This window comes from Agelaius tricolor, unplaced genomic scaffold, assembly GCF_023055355.1.
Source record: "Agelaius tricolor isolate 1412-34295 unplaced genomic scaffold, bAgeTri1.0.p SCAF_1, whole genome shotgun sequence".
Taxonomy (NCBI): Eukaryota; Metazoa; Chordata; class Aves; order Passeriformes; family Icteridae; genus Agelaius; species Agelaius tricolor.
This window is the reverse complement of record NW_027269261.1, coordinates 88,436,171-88,461,274: the sequence shown is the minus strand read 5'-3', so window position 1 is coordinate 88,461,274 and position 25,104 is coordinate 88,436,171. Positions and strand designations below refer to the sequence as shown.

The window sequence follows — 25,104 nt, the reverse complement described above, 5'->3', positions numbered from 1 at the left end:
TAGTGGTGATGCATTTTTAAACTCAAAAATCTTTTTCCTGAAGCTATTAAAGGTTCCTGAAAATCTTATCTTCCCCAAACATGCATGCAGCTGCCATTATAAACTGTTCTGTCTCCATGGCTTTTGTTTGTTGACAGTAGAATTTTACATATATTTGATTCGACATCTCCCACATTAACAGTACAATAAGCATACCTATATAAAGAGTATAAATAAAGAAACTATTAGTACTTTAACCTAAAATTGTGATATACAAGTATCTGAACAAAGTGATTCTTAGTTTTGACTTCAGCTAAAACAAAATACAAGAAATTCAACCTGCATGAGGTTTTGAAGAAAACAAAACCATACCACAAGAGCACAGCAGAGAACACAAAACCTATAGCTTGATTTCTATTAAAGAAACTACAAATGAAAAATTGAAAGAACCATAGCAGTAAATAATGTTAACACTTAGACCTAAATATTTTTGTTTCCTAAAAGATATTTTTCCTTGGCTTTTTAAATATTTACCATTACACAGTGAACTCCAAAGACCCACTGACATGCATTCACTGTACTGAATGAATTAGAATGGTAGTGTTCATTGAAGCATACACCACAGGGAATGAGTTGTAACTAAAGTACACTAATTATCTGGGAGCTACATTCAGCAAGCATCTAAAATATTTTTAAAGAGGCATTAGATTTCAAAGCCTTTTTCTATAAAAAAAGATAGCTGCAATTTACATAGCTGTCTCTTATTTTGGGAAGGAAAGTAATGAATTTAACAGATGACACCTATAACAGATTCCTAGCAATATGGTCTGTCTGAAGAGTCACATAGCCACATTGGTGGAAATGTTTGTACATCTAATTATCAAGGAAATGGCATTTCTTTTACAGTTGTAATTTTAGCATAGAATTTCTTTTAAGATTTAAATAAGTGTTAGGAAATTCTTTATAATAATGTGATTCAATAAAATATTACTTTAAAAAAATATTTGCACCATTTCTCTCCCATTTTTTCTTTAGGCAAAGGAAATTAACTTAGGTTTTCTAACTTAACTTTTACATTGCCAAAGTCAGCAAAAAGTTGCAATGTTTAAGCCATAGCCACAGGAAAAAAGTATTAAATAAAAATGGTGTATAATGTTTGGTTGCTTTTATGAAGCTCCAAGAACATATTTTGATTGGTACGAGAGAGGCTTTGCAATATAATTATTTACAAAAATTTACATAGTCTGATTTTGCTTAGAAAAATCTTCTCTTAAATTTAAACTTTTCAGTGCAACAGTCTCATTGCCAGACATAGCACCTGGTTAATCACATAGCACCTTTTTGTGAAGTTCTTTCTTTTTTCCCTTTTCAGTCAAATCCTCGTCCTTCCCCAAAATTGTCCCCATATGAACCTGCATAGTCAAGATGACAATGAAAACCTTTAAGATAAGTTTTAAAAAGCATTCAAGACATGAATGAAACTATGTACTGCTATTTTATTGACATTTGATAATATATTTATTAATAATATTAATTATATTAATATTTTTAATATTAATGATAATATTATTTTAAAATAATATGATCAAATTATATTATATCATTTTTATTGATATTTGATAATATTGATAATACCATTTGAGTGAAATGGTATTATGACTAAGCTGAAATGGGTGGATAAAAGAAGCCACTTTCAGCCAAAACACTGAATAGAAATTTTCTCTAGCACTCACTTAGCTTTGCTACTGTTAAACACCTCACAGAGCATGCTTTGCAAGCAGACATCATGTAGAACCATTTAGAGATACCTCTGACTGAAATGTCAGATCTGAAAAAGGGGAACAATAAAAGAGAATTTCATATCACTTTTTGTTTCTCTTCAGTACATAATTGTTATGTTGGGATCTTAAGACAAATGAGTCAGAATTAGCACTGATGTATAATGCTCTTGTTGAGCAATTTCACTAGAGAAGGAATCAGTACCAATAAACCTGACAAATGTCCAGGCACACTTTCTGCAAATAGCCTTAGAAAGAGCCATTGAGTGTGGTTTGTGGATTTACATATAGCAGCTTTAGTCAGTTTTCTGTGCCAGGAAATTAAACTACTCTGGAGAGATACTTTAGCCTAAAGAGTACACTATCTTAAATGATTCTACAGGACATGCATCTAGAGTGATTTATACCTTCTAGTTCCTAATTTTACACATCATACATTTAGGAAAATAAATGAAATAAATATTAGAAAAGTAAAAAGGAGTGAGGTGCAGAAAAGTCAAATAATCTTTTAAATCCAGAGATCACTGGTCCATGGAAATTAATATCCAATCTTCAGGATGTTAAACATATTGAACAACTTAGCAATTGCACCTACACAAAACCTTTGCATAAAAAAGTTTCAAAATCTGTATCAGTCTCTTTGAAATTCCACCAGTATCTACCAATGAAACAACTAATTTCGTATAGTTAACAACAGCAGACATCCTAAGTGCTTTAGGACTTTCCATTTTCAAAAGAACTCAGCACTCATTTCAAATGTGACTTGCTACTTACTGATTAAAAGAACTAATATCTATTTTCCTGATCAGTTTTATATTTACTTAAAAGATTTTACAAAGGAAAAACACTGAAAAAAGAGATTCATTACTGACTCAATCCTTTCTCCCTTTTTTATAGCCAAACTGAGCTCAAATACTAAATTAAGAAATTTACCAGAACCTGAAAGAAAATCTTGCATAAATCTTCATTCTGCAGAAACATCCACTGGTAATGAATGATCCAGTATAAAACAAATTTTAAAAACCTGCTGCATTTAGTAACTCCTCCAAAAGGGACAGGCATCTTTTCAGGTAACTTTAGTGGCTTTTCAGCTTTTTTCAGTTTGAACTGGCTTACCAATCTCATTTATGATGTCAGCTTGGCATGAACTCAGCCACTACAAGTTATCAGAGAGCTCAGTTTTATGATTATAGACCAAGAGCATTAGTATAATATTTCAAGAAAAGTGAGATTCAGGAAAGTTTTAAAATTGATACTGCAAAGAGAATTTATTTTAATTTTTGTACATACAAAGACACTCAACGATCCTCCATGAAAGAGCCTAACAAAGCAAATGTCAGTTAAACTGACCTTTTGGAGTCTTCCAGCTTTTTTTAAGCCCCCAGTGTGCTTATTCTTCTGCTCATTAAAAATTTTGCAAGAGGCATCAGTAACATGACACTCTGAAACTTCATCTTCACCACCTAGAAACCAGATTTGGAAAAATGAAAAATGCAATCTTATGAAATGAGACTGCAACCTATTATTTTATCATAGCACAGCACTATGCACCCCTAAGATACTTAATAATTTGTACCAGTTTGTTTCACTGGATTTCAGTTAGGGAAAAGGAATGACACTCAAGCATCTGACTTCATATTTGAGTACCTGTTCTTATAAATAAACCAGTTGTAAAGCTCCCAATTTCCTATATTTTTTAAACTATATATTAACTACAAGTAGAGAATCTGCTAAATTGCTATTTGTTATAAAATGTGCAATTTCTCTGCATAGAGATATTTGGGTATGAAGCTTCAGTGGCTAGATTTTCTTCTTCTTATTGACACAATACTTTTGGTACACACTTTGTTTATCTAAAATGACATGAAGGTCTGAAACTTGTTTTCAAACACTTTTCACACAAATCTAGCAACCTGTTGGCAGGCAAGGATTCTGTGCACATAAAGGCATATCAGACCTATTATATGTGAAAAGGAACCATCCATAAGAATGCACTCTGTCAAAACCCGTATTTTTCATTATGTATTTTATGACTTCTTCAACTCTGTCAGGATGACTTTCCTAAGAACTAAATAATAAACTTTTGAATTATTTGAGAAAATAGCTTGCCTGCCTAAGATGAAAAAATTTGATCTATCTTTTAAACAATTAAGCTTTAATTACTCTAAATTTAGAGAGCATTTTTCCCAAATGTCACTCAATAAAGTCTAATTTAGAACATTTTTTCATTTTTAATTTCAAAAAAATGGATGAGATCAGTTAAAGTTTAATTAGTGATTAAAGTGGCCTAAATTTAGCACTTGCCAACTAAGTTTTTTGATTAGTTTTGGAAAATACTGAAGGGTACTGTCCCTATTTAGTATGCATATATAACTAAGAATCATTTGTTTTTCTCTGACAGCTACTTAAACTCTTAATCCTTGAGGTGACAAAACATCAGATTACAATTAATTATGATTACTCTCTTTAAAATTATAATCTTTAAACCAGTCAAAATTCATTGCGATAATTTTGTGTAATAAATGTAAACCTGGTTTTCAGGTTCAATTATTAATTTAAATTCAATATTTAGGTATATAGTGTCATGTAATAAAGAGATAATAGCTATGTTAATTTTATTTAGTATTGCACTGAGACCAACCATTTTCAATTTGAGGAAGACTGATGGCAAGTAGAAGAGGAGAAAACATCTTGCCACACAATAAAGAAAAAAAATACCTCTTCTTCCATAAAAACCAGAACTTTTAAACATGTATTTAAAATCTTAAAAGATTCCCAAACTAATTACATGACTGCATAGGATGTAAGGAGATCGTGTACTCCACTGCTACACCAAAGTAGTCTCTGTTAATTTCGATTAGGTTATTTCAGGTTTTTTGGGTTTTTTTTGAAGGGTAGCTTGGGTTGGGGGCTAACAGTGAAAAGTGGTGTAATAATCTAATAATCTTTTTACTACTCTGGCCTGAATGCTCATGCTCCACAGCACTTGTCCCACTTGGGCCTAAAGTCCTTAAACCTGTACACTTGGACTTCTTTCCAGTTCAGGTTGACTCCTGTGGGTTCTTCATATTTACAGGAAAGTAAGAAGAGAGGATAATGTCCCTTTTCTCTGATTGTCAGCTCGTGGATCTTAGGCATTACATTAATAAGGCCTATTCTTTGCTATTCTATTCCTGTCTAGCAGCACTTCTCAAGCACTTTCCAGCTTTTCCATCCTATAGGTCTCAAGCTTCACTATTTTCTGTTTTTTCTGATTACTTTTTAAAGTAGTCAGGCATAAATAATGAGTTTTCATCTTTAGTACCTTTTCCTAGAGGACTTTAAAGTTGACAGAAGTTTTTGAAGCAATTGTTTCCAGGGTTAGTTCTCCTTAAACTAAGTTCAAATATGCAAGTAACTCCTGCCACTATTAGGATTTAGGGTCCATTAGATCCCCTAAATCCTCTTCAAAAACACTGCTCAATGATTGGCACCAAAATGAACGACTGAGCCCTCTGAAGCATTATCACAAATTAGAGAGATTTTGCTTTGTAATTTAAGCTTCTACTCATTCATGATAATTTTAACACCTATGAGAAGTTTTGAACCAGAATATTATCTTCAAAATTCCATTTGATATTTCCATTGAATTGAAAAGCAGTGATTAGGCAAAATGAGCTAGTTCTACTCAATCAAATAAAACATGTCTATCTAATAAAATCTTTTGCTATAGTACGGTTCTCTACTTTAAAAATATTGTTCCAAAGTGTCATTCAAGGAATGTAGTATCTACTATTTTGTACTTATCCATAAAAGCATTTACCCCAACATGAAGGAATTAGGTCCAAATTTGTCATCATTAATCCTTCAGGTACACATGCACAGAATATTTAATACCTTGTGTTGTTATTATATTATAGATATTACTGAAGCATGGGCAAACAAATTTTTATTATACAGAATATAATTTCTTCAAGTTTTCTGAGAACATATGTGTCCCCCCAGGTCCTCAGAGAGAGCCTGTTAATGGTTTATAAAAATTGTATGCAAATTTTTATCTGCTCTAGGACAAGTGCCATCAGGCTTTGGCAAATCTGACTACATCAAAATAATTCTCAGCCTGTTCCTCTACTCAGAAATACTTGTCCTCTTTTGTTTTAATAATTAGTTATAATTCAACTTTTTGTGATGATAAATAAAACAAGGAATCAAGGAAGAAATAGCTTTCTTCTTCATGCCTCATTTTTTTTTAATAGGACATAACAGAATCTCAATAGAGGACATTATAAAGTATTTTTAGTAAGCCTATCTTCTTCCAAAGCTGAAAAAAACCAAAAAGCACATCAAACCTAAGGAAGTTTTTACATGTGTGCTTTTAAAGACATAACCATTATCTTAGCAGGATTAAGACCCTTAACACCTAGAACCTCAGGTAAAACTCAATAATTTAAATTAAACACAATGATTTCTTACACCAAATAACAGAATGACATTCTAGTTTTTCCAATTTAACACTGAACTACATTAACTACAGTACAATGGGTCTTAGTTTAAGTTTTTTTGCCAATTAAGATAATATTTGCCTTCCACATTAGCATAAATATATAAAATTCACTCAGATAAGCCTTACGTTTATTTTTAAGACTGGAAGTAATGCTAGGTCTGAGTTCAAATTTCTAAATGATTTTAGCATGATAAAAGCTTAAGATAGTATACTCTTGCATTCCTTATTTATTGTGCATTATTATTTATTGTTGTAGCTTTCAGATGAAGAGTCACATGACCTGTAGATGAGCAAGATGAACATAAGTAGCAGAATTTATTTCAGCAGAACAACTGGGCAGCCTTGAATGTGCCCTACAAAGGAAACCAATGCTTGCTACCACATAAGCATTAGGCCTTGAAAATTTGGTTTCAGATTAGCCTGCATATTCTACTTTAAAATGAAGTGTTCTAAGTAGCCTATGGAAAGAAAGCTTATCAAATCATCTTGTCATTAAAAGTACTGGGTAAAAGTGCCACTGACATAAAATCACAACAAAAAATGGGCAAGAAAAATGTTTGATATATAAAACAGATATAACATTTTATATGGTTATTTGATAACTTGTAACCTTATATATATGATGAATGAAGACAATTCATTAGTTTTTAAAAATATACTGGATTTACCAGCTTTCAAATAATGTACAGTATACAGAGAAAAACCCCAATTTGCAATTTATTTACTAATAGGGACAAGAAACAACTTACATTTAATTAAAAAAGGAAATGCTTAACCCATAATTAATAAAAATCAATTATTCCATCATAGAGAATCACAGGAGTAAGTGTAATACAAGATTTTAATTTTCTACCACGAAACTTGCATTATTAGGGAAAACACAACTTCTCTTACATTATTGATTCCTTCCATCTTTAAGTGAGTTCATTCAAGCTGTCAAACTTGAGGTCCTACTTGCCTACACTTTGTGTAAATCTATAGAAATAATATCCTTTGGTGAAATTAGGGAAATCCATTTCATCAGGTCCAGCATGTCAGTAGTAAGCCTGCTGTATGCCCTCCTTGCTGCCCCAAGATCTTGAACTCCAACATTTCACGGTCACTGCAGCCTAGGCTGTCTTTGAGCTCCACATTCCTCACCAGCACCTCCTTCTTGGGGAGAACAAGATCCAGCATGGAACCTCTACTTCATGGCTCATCTATCACTTGGAGCAGAAGGTTGTCCTTTATGGGTGTACATTTATACCTGTATGACATACAGCTGTATCCACTGTTTTTTAAACTGTGTCAGAAATTATGCACTCCAGATACTAAAATACAGGTGTAATGAACTCAAAATGGCAGCTCACAGTTCAGCCGCTTATTACTCACATCTATAGACACAGTCATGGTTCAACATTCCCACTGGATTTCATAAGTGATAGCAATTTTGTTGAGCCCTTTAAGTTAATCATTAGTTTTATATAATTAATTGATGCACTACTACAGAATTTTCTAGGGAAGATAAATTACTAAAATACACAATTATAGTTACAAATATTCAACTCCATGTAAAGCTTGACAAGGCTCAAAATATCAAAATCTGAAAATTATTCCAATGTAAGTTAGGAGCATCTTTCAGAGAAATTCCCGAGATCCAATATTTTAGAATCATTTACATAAAAATACTTTATGCTAAACCAACTTGAAAATGCTTCAATATAAAACATGCTCTTAAAATTATAATTAAAAATTAAGATCAGTTCCATACAAAAAAGTAATGGTTGAAAAAGATGCTTACATTGAAACTCTTGCAAGTCTTATTTCATCGCACAAGTTACACATTGATAACTCAAGTATTTTTTTCCACTATAGATTTTATGATCCTAACTGCAATTTTGGTAACAATTTTCACTTGTGAAATAAAAATAGTTTGAACAAGGGAACCTATGATGAGACCATGGTTTCTTAAACAGATTTTGAATAGCAACAGAAGGTTAGAAGACTAAGAGAAACAAGGCTCAGCATTACTTTTTTTGTGTACAGTGAGCAGTTTCCTTATCTTCTATGACTTTGTGTTTGTCAAGTATGGGAAAACAAATAGGTGTTCTTTTGGATTCTATGCATTCATTTATCTGTCTCAGTAATTAAGTCAGTACCACAGTATTTTCTTCTTTTGGTGTGTTTCTGAAGTATTTTTCCTTTTGGAATGGCAGTTCATTTTGCAATTTAGTTGCATTAGTATATCTAATGCAGTATGATATCTTTTGATTTTCCAGCTCTATGTAGTAACTTACCAGCAGTGTGAGCACAGTCATTTATACTGTTGGAGGATTTTTCATGAGCATGCTGTGGCAGCCTGTTCACATCATGAGCATCTAGAACTTCTCCAGTGTCATCTTTTCCACCACCTGATATATTTAATGGTATGCTTCCAGGATGTTTAGCTGGTTTGATTTTTTGCTTTACTGGAAAATCATTTACTGAAATAGATGTCTTCCTACTTATCTTAGTAGTGTTATGTGGCTCACAGAAACTCACATCATGTAGGTCCATGCTTGCAGAAGAGTCTTTGCAACAAACTTCAGGAGGATTTTGTGATTCCTTTGGTACTTGTATCTGTACTTCATTTTCATTTGAATTACATGATGAAAAGAAGTCTTCATAAGAAGCCTCTTCAGTGCAACAAGACTTGCTATAAGTAGTAATTGCTTGCAAGAACCCCATAGAGTCTGATGCACCCAGTTCTGAGGTAGCCAGCTTCAAACTTGGTAACGTTTGTAGTTTCTTTCTCTTCTTGTCTTCAAGAACAGAATCATTTCTGTCAACAGGGAAGCTTTTATCCAGTGAATATTCATTTAAGTCTCCACTATTCATAGGCAAATTAGAGAGACTGTCAATCAAAGCAGGAACAGTATTTAACTGGACTATTTTTTTGGAAGGAATAATATGACCAAAGCCCTCAAGAAGAGAACTTTCATTTGCAATTGGAGTAGTCTTGCTCTTGTTCTTTTGATTTTTCTTTGGAAAATTTAAATGTTTTTTCCCTAAAGACAATCTGTCATCCAAAGTGGGCTGTATAATCTGTTTCTTTGTTAAACTTCTGGTACGTCGTTTTGGTGTTAATCTCTTCTCCTCATTGCCATGTGATGGAGAGTTCACTGATGTGCTCATGGACACATGAATATCAGTCCAAGTATCACAGGCATGTTCTGCTACCTCTGTTCTCTGTCTCTTTAGCGGCTCAGTTCTCCAAAGATAATCACAACTGGAGTTCAAGCAGTCTTCCATTTGTTCTTCTGCAAAACAAAAAAAGTGGCAATATAAATGAATTGAACAAAACAGAAAGAGTATCAATTTCTTAGTGAAATATATATGGAATTCCTGAACTGGAAAAAAATATAATTAGCCACTTCTCTGGATATTATATGGCAAGTCAACAAAAACTGAACAGAAAATGGATTAGAAACAAAGCACATTCTATGCTAACAAAAACCTACAGTTCTAGTTATTGTATCCCCTAACCTGGTCATAAGCACCCACAAGTCCCATTCTGCTTTCTTGAAATAAGGCAACAGAGCAACTCGTTATTTCTCTTGCATTTATAGAGAAAGCAAAATTATATGCTGATAAAGTTAGCTTTAATAACAGTGGAAACTCAATAATAATTTTTCTACCACAGCATTAGTACTACCTTGAAGATTTTGCAGTTAAGATGGATTTAAATACAACACCATACTATCATGTTGCATACATTAAAACCATGCATTAAACATAATAAGAATGTGGATAGACTTATTTCTTGTAGCTATTCTTATGAAATCAATTTGTGTTAGGTGTTACACAGAATCTATTCATAACTCTTCAGAATAAATTCCTCCAAAACAAGCTAATGTACGATTAATCTCAACATACATTTTTTAAAATCCTGTTGTTCTACAAGATGATTGCAATAGAAGCTTTTGCTAAAGTAGCTGTTTAGTGCAACATCACAGAATACTCATTCTTTAAGTTCTTGATATTATTTACTTACTAGATATAGATAATATTTTTAAACATATAGTGTAGCTAACTATATTAAGAAAAATAAAACACATAGAGATAAATTTCACATGGTATGATCAGTCTCTCATACTGATAACTGACAAAGTCAGCTTCAATCCTCAAATTAACCTGGCTTCTTGAACTTTCTAAACCTTTATTAACCAATCTCACATATCTCTTAGACACAAACATAGGGGACACTGTCACAGAGCACTGGAGATGGAAGCTACACTGAATGCTGTCATGGGAATTGGTGGTCTTAATGTAAAATTACATTGTGCAGTTGCAAAGCTGAAGGGACATACGCAAGGAAATCTCTCAAATTACAATGTTCTACCTCATCAGCACACAACTAATCTACCAAAGTAAAAGAATTTGCTGGCAGAGCTATGCTACTTCCAGTATTCAACTATCACTTCTCACTAATATTGCATGAAGACATAACAAGCTGTCGTAGGCTGCAAGATACCCACTGTGTTCTTAGGTAAGCCAACATGACAGAACTCCTGTATCATGTCAATAAAATATAACACCTCAAAATAGCACGTGGTATACCTTACTGTTGAGGGAGAATGGAGAGCAGGCAAACTGCTCTAGTGGCCCTTATTACAAATTCTAAAGACTCCCTTCTCCTCACTTTTCTACTGAGATCAAGGCCAGCATCTGACTTGAGCTCTTTGCCCCTGCGACTGAGAGATGACATGAGGTCTGAAGCACAAACCTACTGCATACATAATCAATACTATTAAGATATTCACCAATGTAGCTCAACAGACTTCAAAATCTCCTCCCTGCTAATACACCAAAACACAGGAACAAATCCCTAATTTATGAGAATAATTTTATGAGGTTCTTACCTTACTAACAAATTATTTTAATCCATCTTAAACCATAAAACATTTAAAAAGCTGATGTATTTTTACTTGTGTTATTTCTTCAAGCTTGACCACTTAATCTGAAAAACACATTAGGCTAACTTTCAAAGTCATGCTTTTCAACTGAAAATTTGGAAGACATTTCAGTTCTTTGAGGTCTTATCCTCATTCAGATCTCTTTTAAGCTTCCCACATCACACTCTTTGGTGTGCACTCTGTGTTCTATATATGATCACTGTTAAGAGCAGAGAAGATTGATACCATGTAGGACAGAAAGATATTAATAGGGAATGGTATGAGTAGAGAAGAGGAAGTGAGGCCAGCAATACAGCTATAAGGCAGAGCATTTACCTAGTGGTGTCCTCATGCTCCATTTTTCTTGACTTCTTAGTACAACATACTTTCTTTAGTAAGGAAAAACTAAGATAATTCAGCTTTGAATATAAAAGATCAAGAAAATAGATGCAGTTCTCATTTCAGCATACCATATTTCCAAAGTAAGATGTAAAGGCCATGTATTATTTTTAATTTCTGTAAATAGATTAAGTAGTGTTAGTTACCAGGTAGCAGCTCATCTTCTGAATTAGTTAAGATACAAGTAAAAAGTGGGCAGTCTCCTGGTGAAGTACTTGGAAGTGTTTGAGTCATTTGTGAACCTAGGAATAAAAAAAACTATTAGATATTTGTAAGCATTTTTCTAGGTAACTCAGCAGCACATTTTTCTGAATCTAAAGAATAGTGTAAAACTATTTAGAAATTATTACTGATATTTCTAAAGCCTGTTGAGGCATTTTATGAAAGAAGTGAAGTCATTTTATGAAGTCTGTGAAGTCTTGCAATTGGCAATCACATCCTAATATAGCAGAAATGCTTTTAATGTTTGAAGGTTTACCTTAAAATTTGGAGAGAAAATAAATACAAGCCTCACTAAAATAAACTGAGATTTAATTTTTCATCCATTTGTATTACTGTTTCTTTACAGTAATACAATTTACTTTACATTTGTTTACAATAACTTTACAATTGTTTTTGAAATTAGAAATTGACAGTATAGGTGACATGCACATCTTAAAACTTCAAATACTACAGATGCTGCCCCACCAAAAGATGTTCCACATTCAACATTTTTTATAGTAATTGGCAAAACCTACTGACTTAGATCTTATGATTTTCTCAGTAAGGCAATGCAAACACTAAAAAAATCTGAAAACTACAATCTAGATACAATTAATCAGAATATCCATTTTAAAATTGACTAGATTTATTTAATTAGGTTATTCATATTTATTTATTTTTTAAGTTCTGTTCTTCAGTACCTGGACAGATATCTCATCAGTTCTGGAGTCCTTTTTAAACTCTTGATATGGGAGATAAGGAACTAAGATTTAGAATTTCACTGTCAAGTTTAAGCAAGAAGTGATAATATCAATTTACATGGCTAGAAAGTCTAGCATAAACATTAGTCCTCTTAAGCAGCCTAGTGACCAAAAAATTATTTTGCATCCACTGTGTTCCAAACATGCAATCAAGAAAAAAATTCTAAAGGTGAGAGCACTGGTGCATGAAAAAGTCAGCAATAAAACCAGCAGCCACTTGTGCATACTCATAACTAAGTAAAATTCAGCTTCTTACCAGTAGGAGAAAGATTCTCTCTTTTTTCCTTCATATCCTTTATTCTTCTTTCCATTTCATTGCACTGATCTTTTATCTTATTAACAGGGCTGTATATAAGTGAACCATTGTCTTCAAATAATAAAACTGGTACATCTGTATCTGCACAAAGAAATTGTATTTATATATTAATATTTGAATGCTGTAACAGCCTGAGATGAAGTTTCTTTCTTTAAAAAAAAAAAACTTGGCAAAAAAAAAGTTTTCTTAGATTAAGATCATTACAGATGTCTTAACACAACAGAACTGCAAAGAACTCAGTAAAAATGACATCAACTTAATTTCTCATAACAAGATGCAAAAAGCTCACAAAAACCCCAACCAACAAACACCAAAACCCCAACAAGTGCTTTAAAAAAACTTTGCATCTTAGTAAAAAATATTCTTACCAGCATTAACTGCTGTCTTTTGTAGAGCTAACTCTTTAGCCATTTGGTTCAGTCTTCTTTGAAGCTTTTTATTATTTTCTGGAGTTTTTTCAACATAGTCTTTTGGCTGCATACATTTGTGCTACAAGACAGACAAAACTCTTAAGTATATGTACAAAACTGCCAAAATAATGACACCTCCTATTTTGCCTACCACTTTGTCGCAGTATTTATTATTGGTATTTATGCTGCTTATCACCTCCTTGAGAGTGACAGATAATCACAGAAATTAGCATTTTGCAAAGTAAACTTTAATATTAAATAAGAAGGAAGGTAATAGACCTTTTTCTTTGCTTGCACTAAAGATTTAAAGGTCGTTTTTAAAAATATTTGTTGCAACTCTGTAAAACATAAGCCACATAGAAGTTGTGGTTTTTTTGCTTGGTCAGCGTTATATAATTTGAATTTAGATCTTAATATTTTTAATTACCAACACAAAAACTTGATTTATACTTTCTTCACATGATCACAGCAATAGACTGTCTTTAAACTCTTACTGAGATGGACAGGTAGAGTTTACAGAATGTTCTGAAAATAGTTCAAATGCTTGAGGTCATAAAGTCAAGTTCAAACTTTAAAGTTTTTTATTCTAGACCCATTTAAAAAAAACACATACTTTTTTGATTGGTAGTAGAAATCCTTCATTAGTGTCTACTGCAGGAAATAGGGATTCATCAACATGGGCTCCAGTTTCTCGACACCTGTACAGTAAATTAGAGAAGGTTTGGTGAGTTTTTAGTCTCTTGGTTTTCTTTGAAGAATGAGAACCTTTATTGCAAGAACAGTTGTCTGAGCCCTGCAATAATGAAACACCAGCCCTTTCTAAGCATCTAACTTTAAGGTAAGTACTGTAATGTTACCCCTTCCCCTGCCAAACATGTGATCCAAATTTTTGTGCCAATGATGCCCTCCAAATTGCTGTTCTGGAAGGGCAAGATTCCCACTCATGTTATTTTCCACACGTTTCCAAGCTGCAGGACTGTGCTCGCAGCAGCCGCTCGTGTGGCTCTAGTGACACCTAGCGATGGAAGCGCTACACGGCGTGAGCCTGTACAGATATGGCCTCATCCTTTCTCGGCTTGGGATGGACGAGAGAGACAAACCACTGCAAGTATTTGTCAAACTCGCTGAATTTAGAGTTCTCAGGAGCATCAAAGAGAGAGATTCACCAGCTGGACTTCAGTGACTGTTATTAGTCACAGATGTAGACTACATGAAAAGTTACATTAATTCAGAGATTTCATTGATTCAGAGAAGCAAAACAGAAGAAAATTTTGGTATTAAATCTATGAATCTTACTTTGCAGACAAATCTGAATTTAAATGTTTTATATAACTTATTTGTGGGATGAGTTATCCTGCTAAGAAAACACAGGTAGAGCTTCACAATTACACATTTGATGTGGAAGTATTAAGTGTGCCTAATTTGGGCAGATTGTAGCTATTCCATTTTATATGGGGTTTTGTTCCTGGGTTTTGATTTTTTTTTAGACTGCTCACTTAAGTATTTGTTTTAAAGAAGTAATAAAAAACTGTTTTGCAGTGATCCCAAAGCTGTCACCCATTTTGCATTACACTTTAAATTTTTTTACATGACAGCAAGTCCATGACTTTTATTTGCTATTTTTAAAGTTAGACACATGTATCATTCTTAGAAGAAAAGCAAAAGCAAACAATAGTTTTAAAATTTAAAATAACTTTACTCTGCAGTTATAAATTTTTCTGATTTTTAATTTTCATCTTAAAGAGCTGTCTTCTCAAATTACTTCCTAAACTGTAGAACTGCATACAGTTTAGGCTCAAATAGATGCTCATGTTATAGAGCAGAAGCTTCCAATAAAAGTTTGAGGCAAATCATTGGAAAGAGCATTAGAAATCCAGTAAGAATTCAACAAGGCAATGATCACTAAATACTGCACAAACCCTTCAAATGTTTCAGGCTTTTATGGAGAAAACTAAGTATTACAGCACTTTTCAGCTCATTGGGCATATTCCTCTGAGAGGCTCAAGCACTGCTCAGGGGAAGGCAACACTGGGGTACAAGTCTAATAGGCTGGAAGTAGGGGTTCCCCAGCTGTTAAGTGTGAGAGTATTTTCCACAAAGAGAAGAATCAGGAAATGCTGGACTAATTGTTTATTACTTTCTTCCTTGTCTGGTATTTTCAGAGCTCCAACATCAAAAAAGTAGCATCCAGATTAAATATCATAAACTGCAGCACACTGCAGTATCCTCCAATATCAAGATACCCAAGAGCATGTAAGAACATAAAAACGAAGCCAAACATTCTCAGTTTACTGAGTTCCACAGATTTCTGGTTGTCAGATGGTTAGAGGCAATACTATACTTGGGTTTTGAAAAATGAAATGTTTAATTGCTTCAGTAATTTTTTTATCCCATGTAAATCTTTGCTCACTATGATTTTGCAACAAGGAGTTCTACAGCCTAACCCTGTGTTATTGAAACTCATAATTTACTGTTTTTTCTGAATCTATCTCCACATGTATTGATGTAATGCTTTCCAACTTTTCTGCTGGAAAGGAAATATAGATTCATTTCCCACTCAGCCTCTCTACACAAACTTTTGTGTTCACAGTAGTCTTCCATCTTCACTCCTTTTCCAGACTGAAGCATTCTTTTCTTACAAGATATGATTGAAGAGACAACTATTTTATAACTTCAGTCAAGCTCATTGCCATCCTCTGGCAACATTCCAAATATAACCATGATAAAATGCTGTCATTCCACTGTATGAAGTTTTATGTTCTATTTAATTTGATTTTTGACTACTGCTGAGGTAACAATGCTATGAAAATGTCTACTGAAAATATCAAAATGCAGTGATCATCTTTCTGATATGCTTAAGAAGACTGCTTTAAACAGCCTTCTTGACACCAGCAAGGACTTTATTCCCTTCAGTCTTAGCTTCTTAACAGATTTTTTTCCATTTTAAGTAAACTCCTTTTTAAATTTAAGCATTGTCATAGAATTTCTTGGGTTTGGTGTTCCAGTATGAATACTTATACTGTAGACATACTTATGAAAAGGTTCTTTGATATAGTTTGAACAACAATCCCCAAACCAATTAAGACCAAGCAATAACTAAAATGGTTTTGCACTGCACTCCTACAGGAGTCACCAACCCCCAGCCTACACCAGAAAGATGATACATACTATTACCTTGCTGAGATAACATTTCACAGCTTTTCTGACCATTTTGAGAATGTTCCACTTGTTACTGAATGAAGCAGCTAGTTAATCAAGCCAGCTTTTTTAGCAATGCTAAAACTTCAACTGATAGGAACTCTGCATGATTTGCCAACACAAATTATCAGGTTTAAACTACGTTTCCATTCACACAGGACCATAATTTTATGGGTACATATTATTCAGTCCTTCCTATTTACATTGTTCCAGGGTTCAATAAACTATCTTCTATCTTCTGCCTACCAGTGTCTGAGACATGGATGTACTAGACATGTAATGTAGTCAGGCACTCTGGTTCTCTTATTACAAAAACTGAAAATTTGTATGTATACTAGCACAGACTCATTTTAATTTTGTACTGCCTGTGCCTCATTTGAATAACCCCATGAACAGTAGGAATATTCATTACTATCTCTTATACAAGTTTCAGTGCTCTTGACCTATATTTTGCTCAAGGATATGATATTCTCATGAATTCTGCTTACAGCATACACCAATCTAAGCTGTATGTTCTTCTGTACCCTTTGGCATTTACTTTAAACTAAAGAGCAGAAGAAAAAGATTACAGAGAAGTTCAATGATAATTCACAGCTTGAGTCCTCCTCTGAAATAAAATACATCTATTTTAGATGACTCCTCAAGTTCCAACAAACTTCATCTTCTAAGTCATGTACCAAGACCTTGCTTTGGTCAGAAAATTATAACAGGAATTTTTAAATATACCAGGAAGATGCTAGCCTTCTCTTTCCTACCAAACAACCTAAGTTTTCCCTGTAGATGCTTTCTCTTGTCTTCCTTTGTTGCTGTCATGCAGCAAAAGTTAAAGTTCCTTGAGGGTTTTACACCTGGATTTCAAAACTCCATGATGTCCCCTACAGTATCACATACCCAGTTGTTTCTATGCCTGAGCTTTCCACAGTGTTCATCTACTCAATGCCTTCCAGCAGTGCAGAGGAGAATCTTTTGGTGGAACTGCTATCACAGAAAGAATATTTCTGAATGACATGTCCTAGACTCTCCCCTGTAAGGCACTCTCATTCTTCCATTGCTGGTGGTACTCATCTGGACTTTAATGAGATCCTTTTCACTACAACACATCCAAACCATCACTAATTTATAGTTCATGTGACTAAGATTTCAAATTCTGTATTTATACACTTAGCCACCTGAAGAGCATATTCAATTTCACAAGAGTATTGAAATCATCATCACTGTCACACATTCAAGTAGCACCAGGTCCCAGAAAGACATTTTCACATAAATAAAATTTTGCATCACCCTCATTTTCAGGAACTTGAGGTATTCCTTCTTTGGTGTTAAAGCTGGCTGGATTGTGTGACGGTAACTTCTATATCTGACATACTTAAAAAAAAAAAAAAGAAAAGCCCTGTGTCTGCAGATTTGAATGAATTTCTTTTTTGGCTAGTGGACTTGCATCACAAATTTCCAGGTTGTACTGGCCTACATTTAGGTGTCTGTAGGCCATAGATTTGCCCTCCCTCCTTGTGCCCCCCTTTTTTTAAAAAAACAAGCCCAAAATGTTTGCACTTAGACCACTACCTCTCCATGATATATGACAGCTGGTACAGGTAAGGTCCTCTTTACTTGATTTATATTCTAATTTCCACAATCACATTGATTTATCAATGGGAGTCTCTGACACATGCATATTCATAAACTGTGTTATTACCCTTCATCTGAAGTCTTAAGTTAGGCCTCATAAGCACTTTGCAAATTCAGAGAAGCAGCTACGGACTAGCAAATGCTAAAGGACTGGTTGCACAGAAGAAATTTTTCTTCAATTTTTTAAAAAATAAATTTTACTTTTTCCATATGGTAGAAGAGACTTTTCATGAAGTTTTGTTCTGAACTTGCCAAATATGTTAAAAACCAGAATACATATGGATCTTTTTCTTTCTTGCTAGGATTTATTCTGTTTACAGGATTTAACTACAGAAACAGTACAATGCCCTTGATGAAATGTGCTTTTACATACGAAAATGTATTCAATGTAAGTATGGCCTTCACTGTCTATACATGCCATCTGAGAGCACAGAAGTAGAACTGTTAACAAATGTACTATGAAACTAGTTCACCACATTCATTTTTTAAGAGTTTACATTTTACCTTTTTGTGTAAGTCACATGCTTTATAATAGGAATAATGCCACAGAAAAGATTTCATTTACTCACAGATTTATCACTTTTTCAAGTACATTAATAAAACAGTTACTGTATTTAAGTTTTTCAATTTAAAAATACTAGAAAATTATTATTAATATAATATTAACTCTGAAATAGGTCACATTCATTATAACCACAAGTACTCACTTTTCCACCCAGAGTACAGAAACTATTTTTACACCCATGTTCTGTGCTTTCTTCCATGTAGTCAAACGTCCATCTTTGAAGACTACATGGGTGACATGCTTGTTCAAAGTTTTTGAAACCTGCAGAAATACACAGAGAGCTCATATTAAAGTCTGATAATTGGAAAATGCTAATGAAGCCAGCTAGTGTAGCCCATTTTTAGTGTATACACCACTAGCGTAAATATTATTCTAAACATTATGTTAAGGACCCTTTTGATCTTTCCCAGCTTCACAAGAAGCCTCAAGCAATCAAAACTCCAGTCTCATTAGGCAAGCTAATGCAGGCTAAAGGGATGGAATAGCCCTTTGTTTTCAGTCTCCTCTAGGTTAGCATTTTCAGCTCCCTACTCTAGATGTATCACTACTTTTGCAACATTTTAATTTATATAGTGCAACATAATTTCTTATGCAACAGCCAAGAAAGAGAGCAGATGCCACTATCCAAGGAAATAACAAAACACCTTTTAGGCAAAAGAGCTCAGACTTAAAGCTAACCTCACTTTTTAAACTAATTTTTCACCAATAAAAATCACTTTTAGTTTTGAGGGAAAGGCTGTTTACAAACAAAACTTATATGGGAATGCATTAAAAATGAGAAGTACAGAAAATTGAAAGTCAGCGCAGATGATCAAATTTTCAATTATCAGCTTCCATTGGCAAGAAATGTCTTCAGTTCTAGATACTCCATTTTTCACAAACAAGGCTTCCTTGGGAGACCATGCACCCCACACAGAACTGCTTGATCAGTTGTGATTGTTGATGTGGTTACTTCAATAGAACTCTTTTTTTACTGCAGCATCTCCCCAGACAAAGAGAAATAGCTCCATAACTTTCTGTTGTGCCCTCAGTTGCATCATTATGCTTTGCCTAAAACATGCTGGGTCTGTATTTAGCTTTAAGAAAACTATTTAGCTTTTCCCAACATTGCTGGTGACAAGCTGATTATGACTTAGAAGACAAAACCCCATGATATTTCAGTATCTAGGTATAAAATGATCCATTAGTCTCTCACAGAATAAATTATTACTCCAGATGCAATTGCTTACTCACTTCTGCTAGTATCTGGCTCACATGTCCTAAGGATGCTTGATGTAACTTTGCCTCCAAATTATGGAGGAGCACCACCTTACACCTCCCTCTCACCTTTCCCAACTCCTCCCCTTACCCAGTGCGTCTTCTGCTGCTCAGCTGAACTTTGAGATGTCAAAATCAACAATCTAGCAAAAAACTAATTTAGAATTTAATTTCCTGACACAGTGAACCAAGCCAGCTTAGTACCACATGCTCAGCCAAGAGCAGGGAAGCACCTGGAATAGGGAAGGGGCATGACCATCCCTATCCAGTCATAAGGATATACTAAAGAGGCTCATCTGTATCATCTCCTACACCATATTTGGTTATTTTGACCCTTTTGAAGAATTTTGAAGCCTTATGCTTCTGCCATATTTTCTGTGAGAAAAAAGTCTTACATCATAAGAATAGAATTACACAGGTCTGACAGTACAGTATAGAAATATTTCTTTTACTCAAGTTATTTATTGAGAGTTGTGTTTGCCTTAATAACAAAGCCAGTTACCCTGTTTTGTCACACTCACTCAGCTTACTTCATACAGAAAGAAAGGATTTGGGGAGAGCAGCAAGATTTCCTAAATTACAGTAAGAGACATCTACACATGCCCATTTTAAAGAGCACTGGGAGTCCACACGTCCACACAAGTATTTTTTTTAAATAAAAAAAAATCTGGGCTATAAAAATCTCCATTAACCAGTGACAATGTGCTAGAAGGGAAGATGCCAGTTTGACTTTGGTCTCTGGTTGAAATGTTACATCTGGCAATTAAACATCTTTTGCACCTACAAGTCAACTATATCTGGTACGGAAAAAAATCATTGAGACATATACTGAAACTCTTTTACTAGCACTTTCTGGAACTGATACAAATTTGGGGAAAGTGAATGGAAGAATAAAATGTCATGGTACTTGGGTTAGGACACATCTGTACTAACAACAGAGTAGCTGTTTACAAGTTGATGAAAACAAAACAAAGTAAGATACGTGCTTGTAAACCACAGGTTTTCAAGACTTAGATTTGCTTTGCCCACAGTCTGCGGCAAGCCCAATACTTCCCACGAGAAGCATGATATCACATTAATATGCAAAAACGTCTGTAGATGTAGAAAGGCTTTAAATGCATTTCCCATCTGTTAGTAGCAAGAATATTACAGCACACTGGTCTATTCTCAGGTCTCTAAATTTCTGCCTTCTTGCCCTTTAAAAACTCATACTAAAATATATGTGACAAGTAGAACAAGCAAGCTAATTTATAATTAAGATCTTTCCTATTCCATTTATTTCAAAATAGTCCTCTTACTTTTGCTCCCATATCAAGAAGCTGCTGTTCGAAGGTTTTTGAGTAATTTTCTGTTCTGTTAGATGACCAAACTTCTACAAAGGCAGAAACACCTGGATCAGAAGACAGAAAACAACAACTAATGAAGTATATACCATGGTAAAACTGGTTAAACTGCCTTTTCAATAAAAGTTTATTTTATACATATTGCATTCAGTTGCAAATACAGCTTTTAGTAAACTGAGTGTCAGACTTCAGCAGCAAAATTTTTTTTAGTGTATTTATGTCCCCTAAATTAATTGTAATGGAAATGACTTAGAAGTTTGACATTAACTAACTTTCTACTTCATCTATTTAAAACACACGACCAGCTTAACAAGCAATACATTATCTTTACATGACTGCTCACCCTTACCATTATTTAATCACTTTTAATCTTCAGATTAGTTAAAAATTTGAAAACCAGTTGATACAACACAACTTCCAGAACAAAACGTCATCACCACAATAGAATTACTCCTTGCCCAAACTCCCAGAAAATGTTGCAGAAATATTACTTAACAGTTTCCAATTGACTTCAATTTTCATTTTGTTTATATTGAAAGACCCAAAATTACATACATATAACAGAGACTAATAAAGTCTCATTTCAGTTGCCATATGCAACTTGAGATATTGAGATTTAATTAGCTTGCTTCATTAAGCAGATTAATAAACTCTTCAAGGAATCAAGTCAACCTTGCTTGAGAATATCTTCAAGCAACCAACCAAAGACAGAAGTACTGAAAAGTAGGGATAAACAAATAAAACTTATAACAATCCCTTCATTAATTTTACATAGGACAGGCACCAAAGTGACCTACAGTTCCACTGGCCATGCCACTTTCCCATACTGAATGGCAAATCAGGAAAATTCCAAAAACTGGAGAAAGGGCAGTTCACTAAAAACAGCTTCAGGCAAAGGCCAGACAAGTCTAAGAACTCAGGAAGAAAACCCAGAGTTTAATTTTGAAAGGGTCATCCTTAGCGAATATTGGTTAATTATCTTAGCTACTAAGATAATTAAGCATATCCTGATTTATTATTATTTAGTCTCATCTGTCTTCTTTCTAAATGAAAACTAGAATAATGCTCCAATTATTCATAACAATAGGAGTACTCTTATAAAGATTAAAGTATTTTTACAATTACTAGAAATATTTTGAAATACAAGAGCAATGTGAAACAAAGCACTTCTTCATGCAAAGCACTCGGAAAAATCTTTCAGTACTATGAATTCAGATATAAATGGGAATTTAAGACAAGTCTACTCCCATGTGCTTTTAACTGTGGTCATTCTGCTACCAGACTGGGGCAGATTCTGCCAGAGTTGCTTTCTTCCTTGATAGTTCAGTTGTGGAAAAAAAAAAGCACTTGAATTTGAAAAAAATAGTATCTTCCTCTTATATCAAATATTTTAGAATCTTCATAGCTAAAATTCTCCTGGAAAAATAACATTTTAGTAAAGGTCTGGAACTAACTAGGAACTTAAAGGGATGCTACTTCAAAACTCCATGCGCTTGCAATAGGATCAAAGGTGTATTTTACATACATAATAATTAATCAGTTTTAGCTAACCAAATATATTCCAGCAAACGGCAAGGCTTTTTTCAGTTTTTGTACAGTAGATGAAAAGGAAAATGAGGAAGTACTTTGCGCTTTTTTGAACTAGAAGATCTCTGAGTAGAGATCGGTCCTTGTAAACGTCAGCCTTAGAAGTTCTCAGAGAAGGAGGTGATCGCAGAGGAAAATGGCCATGAGAGGGCAACTTAGCGAGGCAGAAATTTTGATATGCAGAAGAAAGCCACAGCTGACCGGAGTAGGAAGGACAGAGGGGTCGGGGGGCAGTGCCCCACCGGGGAGCACCCTGCAGTGCCATACGAGCGGAGGGAGGCGGCTGGGCCTGCGCCCGGGCACAGCCCGCTCCCACCCGGGGCCGGCCCCCAGGCCCCGCCGCCGGGATCGGGCGGGTTCGCGGAGGGGCAGAGCAGCCCGCGGGGCCTCCACAGCGGCCGCCACCCGCCCTGCCGGGAAGCGCCGCGCCAAGGGCCGCAAGGAAAAACGGGGCAGGGGCAGCGCGGAGCCCGCGCCAGCCCGGCGGCTCCTCTCGGCCGCGCCGGAGGAAGCCACCGCAGGGCGGCCGAGCCGGTACCTTTCAGCGTGGGCTCCATTGGCAGCACAGCCCGGCAGCTCGCAGCGCCCGCCACGGTTCAAACCCGCCCCCGCGCATGGCCCCGCCGCGCCTGCGCACCAGCGCCCTGCCGGGGCCGTGCCGCTGCGGGGCGCGGAGCGGCCGCGGTCCCGCGGGCCTGGTCGGAAATGGGGTGTGCTCGGACCAGCTCCGGCCCTTTCCGGCGCCGGGGAAGGCTTGGCACAGTCGCATGCTGCTGGAAACAGTGTCACACAAGTAATTAGGTTGGAAAATACTTCTGAGATCATCGAGTCCAGCCTATGACCCAATACCACTCTAAACTGAGTGCCACATCCAGTCTTTCTGTAAACATTTCCAGGGACAGTGACTCCACCACTTCTCTGGGCAGCCCATTCCAATATCGAATCACCTTTCCCGTTAAAAAAATTCGTCCTAATATCCAGCCTAAACTGCCCCTGCTAAAGCTTAAAATGATGTCCTCTCATCCTGTCACTAGTTCCTGGGACAAGAGACTGACCCTTAGGTGGCTGTACTACCTTTCAGGGAGTTATAGAGAGCAATGAGGTCCCTCCTGAGCCTCCTCCAGGCTAAACACGCCCAGCTCCCTCAGCTGCTCCTCACAGGACTTGTGCTCCAGACCCTTCACCAGCTCTGCTGCCCTTCTATGGACTTGCTCCAGCTCCTCAAAGTTCTTTCTGAATTGAGGGGCCCAGAACTGGACACAGTGCTTGGTGACCTCACTGTGCTCAGTACAGGGACACAATCACTGGTCCTGGTCCTGCTGGCCACACTACTGCTGATAGAGGCCAGGATGCCACGAAGTTTTGACAAGCCAAACACTGAGTGAATTTTCTGTGTGACTGTTTGCCTTAAGGAGTCCTAAAGAGGCATTCCTGAAGAATTTTAGTTTGTAGGAAAGTCCAGCATCAGAGAACTGCTGGTCTCTCAACTCTCTGGTGGCCCAAACTGCAGCATGTGAAGTGAGAAAACAAATAATAGAAAAAGGCAGCAAAATAGGGGTTAGTAAAAGCACTATGAGACAGTATTTACCAAAGCATGTAAAACTGCTTGAGAGCAACTGTGCCATCAACTATTGTTAGGGAACCCTAACAGGAGCTGGCTGTGGTGCTCGAAGGCTGAAGTGTAGAAAATGTGATACCAGAGGGAAGTTAGAGAAAAAGTCATGCTTTTCCCAGGGAAAAATGATAAAATGTATAATAAAATAAGGGAATTAGTGAGTTTAAGGAGATCTGCTGTGAGAAAGAAGGAGCACATAGGGGAAAATGATGCTGCATAGCTTTATTATGCAACTCACAGAGCTCGGGAATTACTATATAGTTGTACAAATTGATGCTGTTCTGAAATCTTCAATATCTATTGGTAATTTCATCATCTGAAAAATAATATAGCTGACATGGAAAAACAACAGAGATGCAACACAAGGATACTAAGTGATTTCCATATGAGAAATAGCTATTCAGACAAGGACTTGTCCACTTGGAAAAGAAATGGTGGAAGGGGGGTATACTAGAGGTCCTTAAAATCACGAGTATGTGCAGAAGGTGAACATGGAGAGGTATGTTCCCAACAACAGCTAGTTAGTACCAAAAGAGACTACCAGATGGGGTCTTCTCAGAAGACATATTTCCATATTGTGCCTCATGAGGCTCTGGAAGTGTTCAGAGTGCTGGCAAACCACATGGTTTCTGAAGCAAATCCAGCAAATTAATGAAAAACATTTTAAGACTAT

At 35.5% G+C, this 25,104-nt stretch overlaps 1 protein-coding gene across 1 annotated transcript in view; it reads right to left on the bottom strand.

Moving 5' to 3' along the window:
- MCPH1 (microcephalin 1) overlaps window positions 1-23,482 on the bottom strand; it is a 120,906-nt gene extending 97,424 nt beyond the window's left edge. The window contains exons 1-9 of the mRNA XM_071442217.1: window positions 23,355-23,482; window positions 21,185-21,276; window positions 18,772-18,890; window positions 13,854-13,938; window positions 13,199-13,319; window positions 12,771-12,911; window positions 11,699-11,794; window positions 8,517-9,518; window positions 3,108-3,220 (exon numbers count right to left, since the gene is read on the bottom strand). Of these exons, the coding sequence (XP_071298318.1) occupies window positions 3,108-3,220; window positions 8,517-9,518; window positions 11,699-11,794; window positions 12,771-12,911; window positions 13,199-13,319; window positions 13,854-13,938; window positions 18,772-18,890; window positions 21,185-21,276; window positions 23,355-23,373 (1,788 nt within the window). The 5' untranslated portion in view covers window positions 23,374-23,482. The remainder of the gene's footprint in view (window positions 1-3,107; window positions 3,221-8,516; window positions 9,519-11,698; window positions 11,795-12,770; window positions 12,912-13,198; window positions 13,320-13,853; window positions 13,939-18,771; window positions 18,891-21,184; window positions 21,277-23,354) is intronic.
- Between the last annotated feature and the right edge of the window lie 1,622 nt (window positions 23,483-25,104).